The sequence below is a fragment of the Oncorhynchus masou genome, chromosome 15 (assembly GCF_036934945.1).
Source record: "Oncorhynchus masou masou isolate Uvic2021 chromosome 15, UVic_Omas_1.1, whole genome shotgun sequence".
NCBI lineage: Eukaryota > Metazoa > Chordata > Actinopteri > Salmoniformes > Salmonidae > Oncorhynchus > Oncorhynchus masou.
The window spans coordinates 24,247,108-24,262,570 of record NC_088226.1 but is presented as its reverse complement, the minus strand read 5'-3'; the positions used below and the strand labels follow the sequence as shown (position 1 = coordinate 24,262,570).

At 40.1% G+C, this 15,463-nt stretch overlaps 1 protein-coding gene across 1 annotated transcript in view; it reads right to left on the bottom strand.

The window, feature by feature from the left end:
* Nucleotides 1-451: 451 nt before the first annotated feature.
* Nucleotides 452-15,463, bottom strand: part of cln3 (CLN3 lysosomal/endosomal transmembrane protein, battenin) — a 29,217-nt gene continuing 14,205 nt past the window's right edge. The window contains exons 7-15 of the mRNA XM_064988820.1: nucleotides 13,902-13,974; nucleotides 13,607-13,750; nucleotides 12,315-12,460; nucleotides 12,079-12,131; nucleotides 11,696-11,764; nucleotides 11,515-11,570; nucleotides 9,654-9,747; nucleotides 5,161-5,301; nucleotides 452-5,009 (exon numbers count right to left, since the gene is read on the bottom strand). Coding sequence (XP_064844892.1) covers nucleotides 4,893-5,009; nucleotides 5,161-5,301; nucleotides 9,654-9,747; nucleotides 11,515-11,570; nucleotides 11,696-11,764; nucleotides 12,079-12,131; nucleotides 12,315-12,460; nucleotides 13,607-13,750; nucleotides 13,902-13,974 — 893 coding nt within the window. The 3' untranslated portion in view covers nucleotides 452-4,892. The remainder of the gene's footprint in view (nucleotides 5,010-5,160; nucleotides 5,302-9,653; nucleotides 9,748-11,514; nucleotides 11,571-11,695; nucleotides 11,765-12,078; nucleotides 12,132-12,314; nucleotides 12,461-13,606; nucleotides 13,751-13,901; nucleotides 13,975-15,463) is intronic.

Here is a 15,463-nt window from a genome sequence, read left to right as displayed (position 1 = left end):
TAATAAAAAAGGTAGGGGCTTGGATAAGAAATCCAGTCACTATCTGGTGTGACCACCATTGTCCTCATGCAGCGTGACACATCTCCTTGGCATAGAGTTGATCTGGCTGCTGATTGTGGCCTGTGGAATGTTGTCCAACTCCTCTTCAATGGATGTGCAAAGTTGCTGGATATTGGCAGGAACTGGAACACGCTGTCATACACATCGATCCAGAGCATCACAAACATGCTCAATGGGTGACATGTCTGGTGAGTATGCAGGCCATGGAAGAACTGGGACATTTTCAGCTTCCAGGAATTGTGTACATATCCTTGGGGCCGTGAATTATCATGCTGAAGCATGCGGTGATGGCGGCAGATGAATGGCATGACAATGGGCATGACAATTATCTTGGCAAATGAGAAACGCTCACCAACAGTAATTTGAGAGAAATAAGCTTTTTGTGCATATGGAACATTTCTGGAATCTTTTATTTCAGCTCATGAAACACTTTTACATGTCACATTTATATTTTTGTTCAGTGTATCATTTAAAATAATGCATTAAGGTGTCTGTAATATAATAAAAGTGAAACAAACAAATGTAGACATACATTTCTATAGCTTCCAAAATATGTTTTTACATTGTGGGCGAGTGCCAATATGGAGGCGCAGTGGCTTCAAAACAAAGCCCCCTTTTTGCCATCTCGTGTGTGTGTGTGTGTACACACACACACACACACACACACACACACACACACACACACACACACACACACACACACAGTGCATTTGGAAAGTATTCAGACCCTTCCCTTTTTCCAAATGTTGTTACTTTATAGCCTTATTCTAAAATGGATAAAATAAAAATAAATCCTTATCTACACACAATACCCCATAATGACAAAGCAAAATTATATCAATGCATTAACAATAAAAAACTAAAATACCTTATTTACAAGTATTCAGACCCTTTTCTAAGAGATTCTAAATTTTCTCTCAGGTGCATTCCATTTGTCATCCTTGAGGTGTTTCTACAACTTGATTGGAGTCCACCTATGGTAAATTCAATTGATTGGACATGATTTGGAAAGGCACACACCTGTCTATATAAGGTCCCACAGTTGACAGTGCATGTCAGAGCAAAAACGAGGCCATGAGGTCAAAGGAATTGTCCGTAGAGCTCAGACAGGATTGTGTTGAGGCACAGATCTGGGGAAGGGTACCAATAAATGTCTGACACACAGTGGCCTCCATCATTCTTAAAATGGAAGTTTGGACCCACCAAGACTCATCTTAAAACTGTCTGCCCGGCCAAACTGTGCAAGCAAGGGAGAAGGGCCTTGGTCAGGGAGGTGACCAAGAACTCAATGGTCAGAGCTCCAGAGTTCTTCTGTGGAGATGGGAAAACCTTCCTGAAGGACAACCATCTCTGCAGCACCCCACCAATCAGGCCTTTATGGTAGAGTGGCCACACAGAAGCCACTCCTCAGTAAAAGGCATATGACAGCCTGCTTGAAGTTTGCCAAAAGGCACCTAAAGGACTTTCAGACCATGAGAAACAAGAATCTCTGGTCTGATGAAACCAAGACTAAACTCTTTGGCCTGAATGCCAAGCGTCACGCCTGGAGGAAACCTGGCACCATCCCTTCGGTGAAGCATGGTGGCAGCATGATGCTGTGGGGATAGTTTTTCAGCGGCAGGGACTGGGAAACTAGTCAGAGTCGAGGGAAAGATGAACGGAGCAAAGTACAGAGAGATCCTTAATGAAAACCTTCTCCAGAGCATTCAGGATCTCAGACTGGGGTGAAGGTTCACCTTCCAACAGGACAATGACCCTAAGCACACAGCCAAGAAAACGCAAGAGTGGCTTCAGGACAAGTCTCTGAATGTTCTTGACTGGCCCAGCCATGGCCCGGATTTGAATCCAATCAAACATCTCTGGAGAGACCTGAAAATGGCTGTGCAGCGACGCTCCCCATCCAACCTGACAGAGCTTGAGAGGATCTGCAGAGAATGGGAGAAACTCCCCAAATACAGGTGTTCCAAGCTTTAGTCATAATAAGTCATACTTATTTTCCACCATAATTTGCTAATTAAAAATTAAAAATCCTATAATGTGATTTTCTGGATTTTTTTTTCTAATTTGGTCTGTCATAGTTGAAGTGTACCTATGATGAAAATTACAGGCCTCATCTTTTTAAGTGGGAGAACTTGCACAATTGGTGGCTGACCAATGACTTTTTTGCCCCAATGTATGTATGTATGTATGTATATATCTTTATTTTAATGTATTAATTGAGGTATTGTGTGTGTGTGTTGAGGAAAAAAACGATTTAATACATTTTAGAATTAGGCTGTAACGTAAGAAAATGTGGAAAAAGTCAAGGGGTCTGAATACTTTCCAAATGCACTGTAAATCTTTGGTCATCCCACTACCCAGTTGGGCTGGGTCGACCCACAGTTTGGGAACCAGGCAACTTCCGCTGTCGGGGAAGCACATCTCTTAGTCATGAAATGGGAGGGGAAACCCTGGCTGAGAGTACTTTAGTACCTCTGAATGTAATTTGCAAACCGAAGTGAACACCGATCCACATTGTGTCTGTTTAAAGTTAGATTACTTAATTGAAACAATAACAAAGTGGCCTGGAGAAATGTAACCACGCTCAGATTTAGACTCCCAACTATCCACGATATCAAAATGATCATTTTAACCATGTTTTGAGGCTATGAAATGGTTGTTTACATTTACATTGTTTTTAAACATTGGGAGTTAACAAGCCTATAGTTTGGGTTCTGACTTGGTACGACAGTTGAACTTAGCTCATGTGGCATTTACAAGTTATATTCTTCAATAATCATGGGGTATAAACAGTTGAAGTTGGAAGTTTACACACTTAGGTTGGAGTCATTAAAACTCATTTTTCAACCACCCCACAATTCTTGTTAACAAACTATAGTTTTGGCAAGTCGGTTAGGACATCTACTTTGTGCATGACACAAGACATTTTTACAACAATTGTTTACAGATTATTTCACTGTATCACAATTCCAGTGAGTAAATTGACTGTGCCTTTAAACAGCTTGGAAAATTCTAAAAAATGTCATGGCCTTAGAAGCTTCTGATAGGATAATTGACAACATTTGAGTCAATTGGAGGTGGACCTGTGGATGTATTTCAAGGCCTACCTTCAAAATCAGTGCCTCTTTTCTTGACATCATGGGATAATCAAAAGAAAAAGCAAAGGACCTTGTGAAGATGCTGGAGGAAACAGGTACAAAGGTATCTATATCCACAGTAAAACAAGTCCCATATCGACATAACCTGATAGGCCGCTCAGCAAGGGAGAAGCCACTGCTCCAAAACCACCATAAAAAAAATCCCGACTTTTTGCAACTATACATGGGGACAAAGATTGTACTTTTTGGAGAAATGTCCTCTGGTCTGATGAAACACAAATAGAACTGTTTGACCATCAATATGTTTGGAGGAAAAAGGGGAGGTTTTCAAGCAGAAGAACACCATCCCAACCGTGAAGCATGGGGTGGCAGCATCATGTTGTGGGGGTGCTTTGCTGCAGGAGGGACTGGTGCACTTCACAATATAGATGGCATCATGAGGGAGGAAAATTATCTGGATATATTGAAGCAACATCTCAAGACATCAATCAGGATGTTAAAGCTTGGTCGCAAATGGGTCTTCCAAATGGACAATGACCCCAAGCATACTTCCAAAGCAAAATGGCTTAAGGACAAAGTCGAGGTATTGGAGAGGCCATCACAAAGCCCTGACCTCAATCATATAGAAAATGTGTGGGCAGAACTGAAAAAGCGTGTACGAGCAAGGAGCCCTACAAACCTGACTCAGTTAAACCAGCTCTGTCAGAAGGAATGGGCCAAAATTCACCCAACTTATTGTGGGAAGCTTGTGGAAGGCTACCCAAAACATTTGACCCAAGTTAAACAATTTAAAGGCAATACTGCCAAATACTAATTGAGTGTATGTAAACTTCTGACCCACTGGGAATGTGATGAAAGAAATAAAAGCTGAAATAAATCACTCTACTATTATTCTGACATTTCACATTGATAAAATAAAGTGGTGATCCTAACTGACCTAAGACAGGGAATTCTTTTACAAGGATTACATGTCAGGAATTGTGAAAAACTGAGTTAAAATGTATTTGGTTAAGGTGTATGTAAACTTCTGACTTCAACTGTATAATTAATTTAAAAGTCTAAATTTAATTGTGCAATTTATCTTATTTAAAAACAAAGTAGGCCTACAGAACAATAAACCACACATTTGATTCAAAATCTTTTTTTTTTTTTTTTAAATCACTTGTAGAATCTAAGGTCAGTTTTCAATAGTTGAACATTGATCATACAAGCCCACCACATGTAAACACTGTTAGTAGAGCTAAGTTAGAGCATTCACAATTTTATAACAGGAACTCAACAATAGCAGCAAATAAAAAGTTAGTGGTTATATTTAAAACAAATTTTAGCAGGATACTAGACATTGGAATGTAGTGAAAAGATAAATATATTAAAACATACAATCCTGATAATTATCAAAGGCACATTGACAAATGTCCTTGGTGATGGCAGAAATATTAAAGTTACAGTTGGCTAGTGACCGTTATCTTTCGAAGTGATATGAAACTTGTACCAGTCGTAACAATGTGATTTCTAAGTAAATGGAGGAATCTACCACACACCCAGCAAGGTTGCTAAGGTGCAGGAAAATGTCTGAACAGACCTCTAATTTAAGCATAACAATAATTATCAGCAATTTCCATCCACCCCAGCTGCAGAGTCTCTTTTTCAGACCTCCAAGGAAATACCAAGCACTTCAAAACATGATACTACCTCTTTTGCACTTCCCACCAGTCTTTCTCCCTCTACTATCTCTTATAGTGAGCAGAAGTATCTGTGGACTGGGAAAGCTATGAGGCCGGAGATGGCGATGCCCAGACTGTCTCCTACACTGGCTGCCACCATGGCAAACTCCCTCTGTCTGTCTCCAGTCTGCAGGGAGAGAGGGGAAAGGTAAGGGGAGTGGCACGCAAACACACACAAACATGTCCGATGGCTGACCCTCCAGCTAATGTTTATTATTGACATAAACACAACCTTATATGCAGGCTGACAAACACACACACACACACACGTGACTGACCTCCTTGCTGATGAAGTAGAATGTGTTGACGTATGCAGCTCCACCCAGCAACCCCTCGTAGAGGACTATCACAAACACCAGCCATGCACTGGGCAGGAACTGGTAGTACACTGACAATAACAGCAACACCGCGTTCACACACTGAGGGAGACAGAGCAACACCGCGTTCACACACTGAGGGACCAGGGCCCGTATTCACAAAGCATCTTAGAGTAGGAGTGCTGATCTAGGACAATAAAATAACATGGACAGGGGGGACCCGATCCTAGATCAACACGCCTACACTGACACGCTTTAATATGGTGTCTCCTATTGCCCTGGAATAGGTGGTCTTCACTGATAAAACCCTTAAACAAATGTAAACTACGCTTTGGTCCTATTATTGATCACACAATTTCTATATGGCGTCAAATTGAAAATCGATATAACTGGGATTCAAAATGACATGCCTATACTCCAATATTTCACAATAATGCCTTGTGATCTGGAGGGTGGCCTTTTGCATCCCCCCAATGGTCCAAATATGAAATCCATACCCTCGCGGATATCATGGATAGTAATGGTTCGTGAACATTCCAAGAATTGAAAGACAGATACATACCAGGCAAATCTTTTTTCTATATTTACTATTTAGTTCAGCTTTGCTGGCCTATGGAGTCCCTTGGGAAACCCAACTACCGAACCATCCAATGCTGGGATTTAGAAATAAATGATCTGGGCTCCTGAAAAGGACTGATCTTTATAATATAGAAAACTTTTGGAAAGCTCATTCTGAGCTAGTCATAAAAAAAACTGGTCCACAGATCTAATTGAAATCGGAACAACCCTTTAACTGGAACAGAACATTGAAAAACATGACTTTGGCATCCCGTAATCTGAACCATCAATTTATACATTGTCTGTTCACACACTGTATTTAACACAGGAATCGTTTTACGATTAAATTGACCCCAACTCCTAAAATCAGGTAGGCACATTCCTCCATATGTGGATGTACCCTGCAGTTAAATGCTTCTTGGCAAAGATACAAAATTAATTCAGAAGTGCATGAATGTAAATTCAATGCTTTGCATCTATGTTACTTAACGATGATAGCTCCTTGAATCTCTCAATCAGAGATGATTAATGCTGACAGGCAACACTGCCGCAAAATATTATGTTGGATCTTACACGGCAATCACCTCACTCTCTCACAATTTGCCAGTGGATACAGTTACTTTTAGAAGTTAGAACATCATTTGTATTTATTATGGATCACCAATTGCTGCTGCCTTGGCATTGGAAAACCTTTGTGGTTAAATCTGTTTGAAATTCACTGCTTGACTGAGGCATCTTACAATTGTGTGCATGTGTGGTACAGAGATGAGGTAGTCGTTAAACACTTATTGTACACAGAGTGAGTCCATGCAACTTGTGTGACTTGTTCAGCAAATGTTTACTCCTGAACTTATCTAGGCTTGCAAAGGGGTTGAATACTTAACTCAATACATTTCTGCTTTTGATTTTTAATTCATTTGTAAAAATTTCTAAACATAATTCAATCTTTACATTATGGGGTATTGTGTGTAGACCAGTGACAATCTCAATTGAATCCATTTTAAATTCAGGCTGTAACACAATAAAAATGTAGAAAAATCTAAGGGGTGTGAATACTTTTTCAAGGCATAGTACCAAATAAAAATGGCCTAGAAGGCCAGCATCCCGGAGTCGCCTTTTCACTGTTGACGTTGAGACTGGTGTTTTGTGGGTACTATTTAATGAAGCTGCCAGTTCAGGACTTGAGGCTTCTTCCTCAAACTAGACTCTAAATGTACTTGTCCTCTTGATCAGTTGGGCACCGGGGCCTCCCACTCTTTCTACTCTGGTTAGAGCCAGTTGCCACAGATGTCTCAAATTTTTAGGAAGAATGCAATTGGCATGATGACTGCAGGAATGTTCACCAGAGCGGTTGTCAAATAATTAAAATGTTAATTTCTGTACCATAAGCCACCTCCATTGTTTTAGATAATTTGGCAATACGTCCAACCGACCTCACAATCGCAGTCCATGTGTATGGCGTCGTGTGGGCGAGCGGTTTACTGATATCAACGTTGTGAACAGAGTGCCCCATGGTGGGGTTATGGTATGGGGAGGCATAAGCTACGGACAACAAATACAATTGCATTTTATCAATGGCAATTTGAATGCACAGAGATACCGTGACGAGATCCTGAGGCCCATTGTCGTGCACGGCACCATGCCGCAAGGATCTGTACACAATTACTGTAAGCTGAAAATATCCCAGTTCTTCCGTGGCCTACATAGTTCCAAGTTCTTCCGTGGCCTGCATAGTCAGACATGGTACCTGTTGAGCATGTTTGGGATGCTCTGGATCAACGTGTACGACAGCGTGTTCCAGTCCCCGCCAATATCAAACAACTTTGCACTGCCATTGAAGAGGAGTTGGACATCATTCCACAGGCCAAAATCAACAGCCTGATTGACTCTATGCAAAGTAGATGTGTCACGCTGCATGAGGCAAATGGTGGTCACACCAGATACTAACTGGTTTTCTGATCCAGCCTCTTTTTTTTTTAAAGGTATCTGTGACCAACAGATGCATATCTGTATTCTCAGTCATGTGAACTCATCTCAATTGACTGATTTCCTTACATGAACTGTAACTTTAATCTTTGAAATTGTTGCATTTTGTGTTTCTTTTTGTTCAGTATATTGTTTAGTATGTAAAGACAACATTACATTGAGAATAGTCTAATGGGTGAGAATATTATCACTTGTGAATGATGCCCAGTGTGTGCAGTCTAAAGAAAAACAGAGCATGCGTTATTTTAAAACTTTTTCAGCTCATAAGCCTATACGTTTTGATAAGGTTTGTATCACAGTTTGTATCATGGCCAAATTACTCAAAGCGTAGCCTATAAGCCTGGAACAGGGGTGTAGAGCCCATAGCCAACAGAACTTGGTGAACCGTGTTCTTATAAGCCCAGTCATTGCGCCATGGCGTGTGAACCATTTAAAAGAGGATCCCAGCTTTCTTGTGATGCTATATTTAGTGCTCAATTCTTAAAATTAAGCACATGAATCCTCTTTATGACCAGTGTAGCCTACCTGGCATATAAAAAATTAAATCGCACGTAACGTTCTTTCTATTTGAGTGCAGGCTACGGATGTTTTTTGTGTGGGCCATTCTAAAAAAAAAAAAAAAAAGCACAAATATGTAAACACCAGATTACATTGAGAATAGTCAGATGGGTGAGAATATTATCAAGTACATGTCAAATTGTGAATGAGAGACTGATGAAGTGTGTGCAACCTGAGCAAGAAACAGCAGAGCGCATTCCTTTCATCCAACTCTTTTCAAATCATCATTAGTCGCACAACTAAAGTTGCATACATAACTACATATTCAGCATATAGAAGGACCTGTTTCAAATGATCACTTTGTTAACCACAACACAGAATAGCCATATGTGGGCACACCCTCTGAAGTCAATATCCTTTCTATTTTATTCAAGCTATTTTCAATTATATTCTTCTTCCTATCAAATAATGCCACGGAATTCTAAGAAAATCCTGTAAAAATAATTAGTGTAGCCCACAGCCATATGGCAGAGCCAGATCAGGGCCTGACATGAGGACAACTCAAAATATACTGTTCTGTTCTTCGGTATAGGCTACATTTTCTTCATATAATGTTTCTTTAGATCTGCTTAAAATAATTAATTTATTGTGATGGTGTAGGCTATATTAAATGGATTTACTAGACTTTTTAAAATGCAGATGTTCCAAAGATCTGCATCAGAGTGGCTTGTAGGCTATGCGTGGAAGCCCAAAGATGCTAAACATTTTGTTATTTAAAAGGACTATTACCGTGAGACAGGCAGTTATTTGCATAACAGTTACCGGCTGATAAAATGTCATGACCGACAAGTTCATCACCGCTTGCTGGTGACACTGATTTATTTAGAATTCAAGGCACACGTAACCAGCATGGCTACCACAGCATTCTGCAGCGATACGCCATTCCATCTGGTTTGGGACTGTCATTTTTCAAGGGCTATTTGACCAAGAAGGAGAGTGGTGGAGTGCTGCATCAGATGATCTGGCCTCCACAATCACCCAACCTCAACCCAATTGAGATGGTTTGGGATGAGTTGGACCTCAGAGTGAAGGAAAAGCAGCCAACAAGTGCTTAGTATATGTGGGAACTACTTCAAGACTGTTGGAAAATCATTCCAGGTGAAGCTAGTTCAGAGAATTCTAAGAGTGTGCAAAGCTGTCATCAAGGTGGCTACTTAGAAGATTCTCAAATATAAAACATATATCTGTATAACAATTTTGTTTACTACATGATTCCATGTGTTATTTTACAGTTTTGATCTCTTCACTATAATTCTACAATGTAGAAAATAGTAAAAAGAAAAGAAAAACCCTGGAATGAGTAGGTGTCCAAACTTCTGACAGGTACTGTATCTCATCTATTGTTCACTCACCTGAAGCAGAGAGAGAGCCCAGATTCTCCTGAACTTCACACAGCAGAGAGAGGATCGCGAGACCAACACCCCCACCTGGTACAGTGTCTGGTACCTGAACACATACACAAAGAATGTGAGTTAATAGCTTTACACCACTTAATCATAGAAGTTTACATTCACCTTAGCCAAATACATTTTAACTCAAGATTTTCATAATTCCTAACATTTAATTTCCCTGTCTTAGGTCAGTTAGGATTACCACTTTATTTTAAGAATGTGAAATGTCAGAATAATAGTAGAGTGATTTATTTAAACAAGACAATGATCCAAAACATAAAGCAAAATCTACAATGGAATGGTTCAAAAATAAACATATCCAGGTGTTAGAATGGCCAAGTCAAAGTCCAGACCTGAATCCAATCGAGAATCTGTGGAAAGAACTGAAAACTGCTGTTCACAAATGCTCTCCATCCAACTTCACTGAGCTCGAGCTGTTTTGCAAGGAGGAATGGGAAAAAATGTCAGTCTCTCGATGTGCAAAACTGATAGAGACATACCCCAAGCGACTTACAGCTGTAATCGCAGCAAAAGGTGGCGCTACAAAGTATTAACTTAAGGGGGCTGAATAATTTTGCACACCCAATTTTTCAGTTTTTGATTTGTTAAAAAAGTTTGAAATATCCAATAAATGTCGTTCCACTTCATGATTGTGTCCCACTTGTTGTTGATTCTTCACAAAAAAAATAGTTTTATATCTTTATGTTTGAAGCCTGAAATGTGGCAAAAGGTCGCAAAGTTCAAGGGGGGCCGAATACTTTTGCAAGGCACTGTATAACCATATAGATGTCATCATGACGGAGTATTTTTTTTTTGTGAAGTGCACCAGTCCCTCCAGCAGCAAAGCACCCCCACAACATGATGCTGCCACGCCCGTGCTTCACGGTTGGGATGGTGTTCTTTTGCTTGCAAGCCTCCCCCTTTCTCCTCCAAAAATATCGATGGTCATTATGGCCAAACAGTTATATTTTTGTTTCATCAGACCAGAGGACATTTCCCCAAAAAGTACAATCTTCGTCCCCATGTGCAGTTGCAAACCGTAGTCTGGCTTTTTTATTCCTTGCTGAGCGGCCTTTCAGGTTATGTCGATATAGGACTCGTTTTACTGTGGATATAGATACTTTTGTACCCGTTTCCTCCAGCATTTTAACAAGGTCCTTTGCTGTTGTTCTGGGATTGATTTGCACTTTTCACACCAAAATACGTTAATCTCTAGGAGACAGAACGCATCTCCTTCCTGAGCGGTATGACGGCTGTGTGGTCCCATGGTGTTCATGCTTGCGTACTATTGCTTGTACAGATGAACGTGTTACCTTCAGGCGTTTGGAAATCCAAGGATGAACCAGATTTGTAGACTTGTGGTCTACAAGTCTAAAACAAATTCTGAGGTCTTGGCTGATTTATTTTGATTTTCCCATGATGTCAAGCAAAGAGGCACTGAGTTTGAAGGTAGGCCTTGAAATACATCCACATGTACACCTCCAATTGACTCAAATGATGTCAATTATCCTATCAGAAGCTTCTAAAGCCATGACATTTTCTGGAATTTTCCGAGCTGTTTAAAGGCACAGTCAACTTAGTGTATGTAAAGTTCTGACCCACTGGAAATGTGATACAGTGACTAAGTGAAATAATCTGTCTGTAAACAACTGTTGGAAAAATTACTTGTGTCACGCACAAAGTAGATGTCCTAACCGACTTGCCAAAACTATAGTTTGTAACAAGAAATTTGTGGAGTGGTTGAAAAATGAGTTTTAATGACTCCAACCTAAGCGCATGTAACTTCCTAACTTCAACTGTATATATTCTGAATGGTACTGACCAGCGATACTGCTCTGCATGGGAGAGATAGAAGTTTGGGAAATATAGGAGTTCCAACTGTAAAGAAAGTTAAAAAATTAGGGGTCATCCATACTATACAATGAGAATGGAAGTGATGGTGAGAATATCAACTAATTGCAGTGACACTATAAACTGCCAAGGGGCGACAGAGGCCTACTCACCAGGCCCTGGTTGATGAAGTACTCCGCGAAGTAGACAACTCCTAACGGAACCACAAACCTCAACAGACCCTGAGGGGAGGCGGTAGAATTGATATTAGCAGATTGGCAATAACACATATAGTACTGGAGCACATCAAGACTGAGTAAAACTTACTAGGCCAGGGTTAAACTGATTATTTAGCACATTTGAAAATGAAATTAAAGTAAAACTGTTCTGTGTCTATCGCATTGGGGAATTGAGTTTGTATCGACTGGGAAAAAAGGATATTTATGAGATTTTGGCCTGGCTTACCCTGGTCTGGGCCAACTTTGAGAGAGTATAACTTTTTAATCTGAAAATGGTACAGACCAAGTCCACTTTTCTAAAGTGACTTCAAACTCACTTTAGTGATGTGTAGTTTCTCAATACATGTCAGTGGTCCAGTGACCTTGTCTTCTGTTATATTCAGAAGGAAGGAAGTGAAGATGGGCTGTTTGGTTAATCAATGTCCTACAAAATATTTTACAATTAAAATGTAATATTTCATTACTTAAAAATATAGTGTTAAACATCCATATTACCACACATCACTTTCCTCAAAATTCTTTACCTTACCACATGCTGACATGATAAACACACCTTCAGCACCTTTCTCCCGCTCTTCCTCTTCATCAGTGTCATCCAATAGGGGCTGCCTGCTCTGTGAGTCTCTGCCCCTCACAGACTCCACCTCCCTGCACTTCCACTGTGGGAAGGATGGGGGGAAGACTAGCAGGAAAAAATAGCTGAGGGGAAAGTGGGGGAAAAGGAAGAGACAAAAAGGGGGTGAAGGGTTCAGCTAAACTGACAGAAAAGGAGAGTGATCCTTTCCCACTCACCTAACAACACATTAACTTATCACATCAACATTGTTTATGGGACTGACCAGGGGTGAAAGCATACAGAACAAAAATATAAACGCAACATGCAATTTCAACGATTTTACTGAGTTATTGTTCATATAAGGAAATCAGTCAATTGAAATAAATTCATAAGGCCCTAATCTATGGATTTCACATGACTGGGCAGGGGTGAAGCCATAGGTGTGCCTGGGAGGGCCACCCACATGGAAGCAAGGCCCACCCAATCAGAATGTGTTTTTCACCACAAAATGGCTTTATTAGACATAAATACTCCTCAGTTTCATCAGCTGCCCGGGTGGCTAGTCTCAGAAGATCCCGCAGGTGAAAAAGCCGGATGTGGAGGTCCTGGGCAATGGCTGGCATGGTTACACATTGTTGGCGGTTGTGAGGCTGGTTGGACATACTGCCAAATTGTGCACAACCTTTTAGAGAAGAAAGCTTTTTGTGCGTATGGAAAATGTCTGGGATCTTTTATTTTCAGCCCATGAAACATAGGACCAACACTTTACATGTTGCGTTTATATTTTTGTTCAGTATAGAACTAATTTGTTCCCGGTATGGGACCTCCGGTGTGTGCATGCGCTTGTCAAACTATCACTTAAAAGGGCTCCTTTACTAGACTACACACACTCATCCACTCACAACATATTTCCAGCCTCCAAACTGGTGAATGGAAAGAGACATTGGTTACACAAAACACCAAAAAAAATGTAATGACATTTGGCGATTTGAGAATTGATGCACCCACTGCTGTCCTCACGCGTCTCATCCACTCATCTCTGCCTTGGCAGATAGTTAGTGTTCTCGTGGAACCACATCGTAGTTTTGAGCGTAGGTTATACCACCATTTGCAAAATGTTCATGCCTCTGACGTACGGTAATGATAAATAATGGCATAATAGCCTAAAGATTCATTTACATTTGCTTGAATTATTGTGATAGGCTCATGTTTCTGGCACAGCGTACCCCCACTATTTATTTTGCCAGTACGCCATACCGAACTACCTTACTTTCACCCCTGGGACTGACCTGATCACCATGGCTACAGGGATGACCAGCATGATGAGCAGCGTGTTCCTGGGCGAGAGGCCAGCCTGCGTGAGACAAGAGTACAGCAGAGCCCCGGCCACACCTGCTCCACCGGTGCCCGAGCCCCAGCCCCCCAACACATCTCTAAGAAGGCGGATAGAAAGAGACACGGGGTGAGAGTGTCGGAAAAAAAACTATTGAGAGGGGTTTGAGTGAGAATACCTGTTATGTAAAAAAAAAGAGCTGCAAAGTAAACATCTTACAGAACTGTTAGTAAATCAGGGAGATAGTCTACCTGCTAAAGAAGACAGTGAGAGAGAGGAAGGAGAGCTCTCCCAGTCCAGCGCTCACACTGGCAAAGATCACACCTAAAAGATACACAGTACTTTAATATGGATGCAAATATGTACTCTAATACGATACACATAATAATGGTTAAAATACCGTCTCACAGCATATTGAGTAAGGGTTAAACAATTGTAATACAGTGCCTTATGAAAGTATTAATTTCCCTTGAATTATTCCACATTTTGTTGTTACAGCCTGAATTCAAAATGGATTAAATAAAATAAGTAATACCCCATAATGACAAACTGAAAACATGTTTTTAGTAGTGACTGGGTGTATTGATACACCATCCAAAGTGTAATGAATAACATCACCATGCTCAAAGGGATATTCATATTTTGTTATTTTATTGAAAATGAAATACAGAAATCTCATTTCCTTTTCCTCTAGGATTTTGTCTGTGCTTAGTCCCATCCCATTTATTTTTTATCCTAAAGTACTCCCCAGTCCTTAACGATTACAAGTCTACCCATAACATGATGCAGCCAACACTATGCTCGAAAATATAGAAAGAGGTACTCAGAAATGTGTTGTATTGGATTTGTCCAAAACATAATACATTGCATTCAGGACAAAAAAGTAATTGCATTGTCTTTTTTTTTTTGCAGTATTACTTTAGTGCCTTGTTGCAAACAGGATGCATGTTTTGTAATATTTGTATTCTGTACAGCCTTCCTTTTTTTCACTCTGTCAATTAGGTTAGTATTGTGGAATAACTACAATGTTGTTGATCCATCCTCGGTTTTCCACTATGTCAGCCATTAAACGCTTTAACTGTTTAAAAAAAGTCACAATTGGCCTAATGGTGAAATCCCTGAGCTGTTTCCTTCTTCTCTGGCAACGGAGATAGGAAGAATGTCTATGTTTGTAGTGACTGGGTGTATTGATACACCACCCAAAGTGTAATGAATAACATTACCATGCTCAAAGGGATATTCAATGTCTGCTTCTTTTTTTTTACCATCTACCAATAGGTCCCCTTCTTTGCGAGGCATTGGAAAACCTCCCTGGTCTTTGTGGTTATAATTCACTGCTTTACTGAAGGATCTTACAATTATCTGTATGTGTGGGGTACAGAGATGAGGTAGTCATTAAAAAATAATGTTAAACACTATTATTGCACACAGAGTGAGCCCATGTAACTTGTGACTTGTTAAGCAAATGTTTACTCCTGAACTTGCCATAACAAATGGGTTGAATACTTATTGACTCATGACATTTCAGCTTCTAATTTGTAATGAACATAATTCCACTTTGACATTATAGGGTATTGGCCACTGACAAATTCTCAATTCAATACATTTTAAATTCAGGCTGTAATACAACAAAATGGAAAAGGGGTGTGAATACTTTCTGAAGTCACTGTAAGTTCTGCCTTTGTGAGTTGAAAGGGTCTATCTAGGATTGGTACATTATTTTTAAACTATATACAGTATATAGCCATGGATTCTTGAAGAATACTTATAAATGCTTCATGAGCTTAGTTCAACTGTCCTAACCCCAAATGTA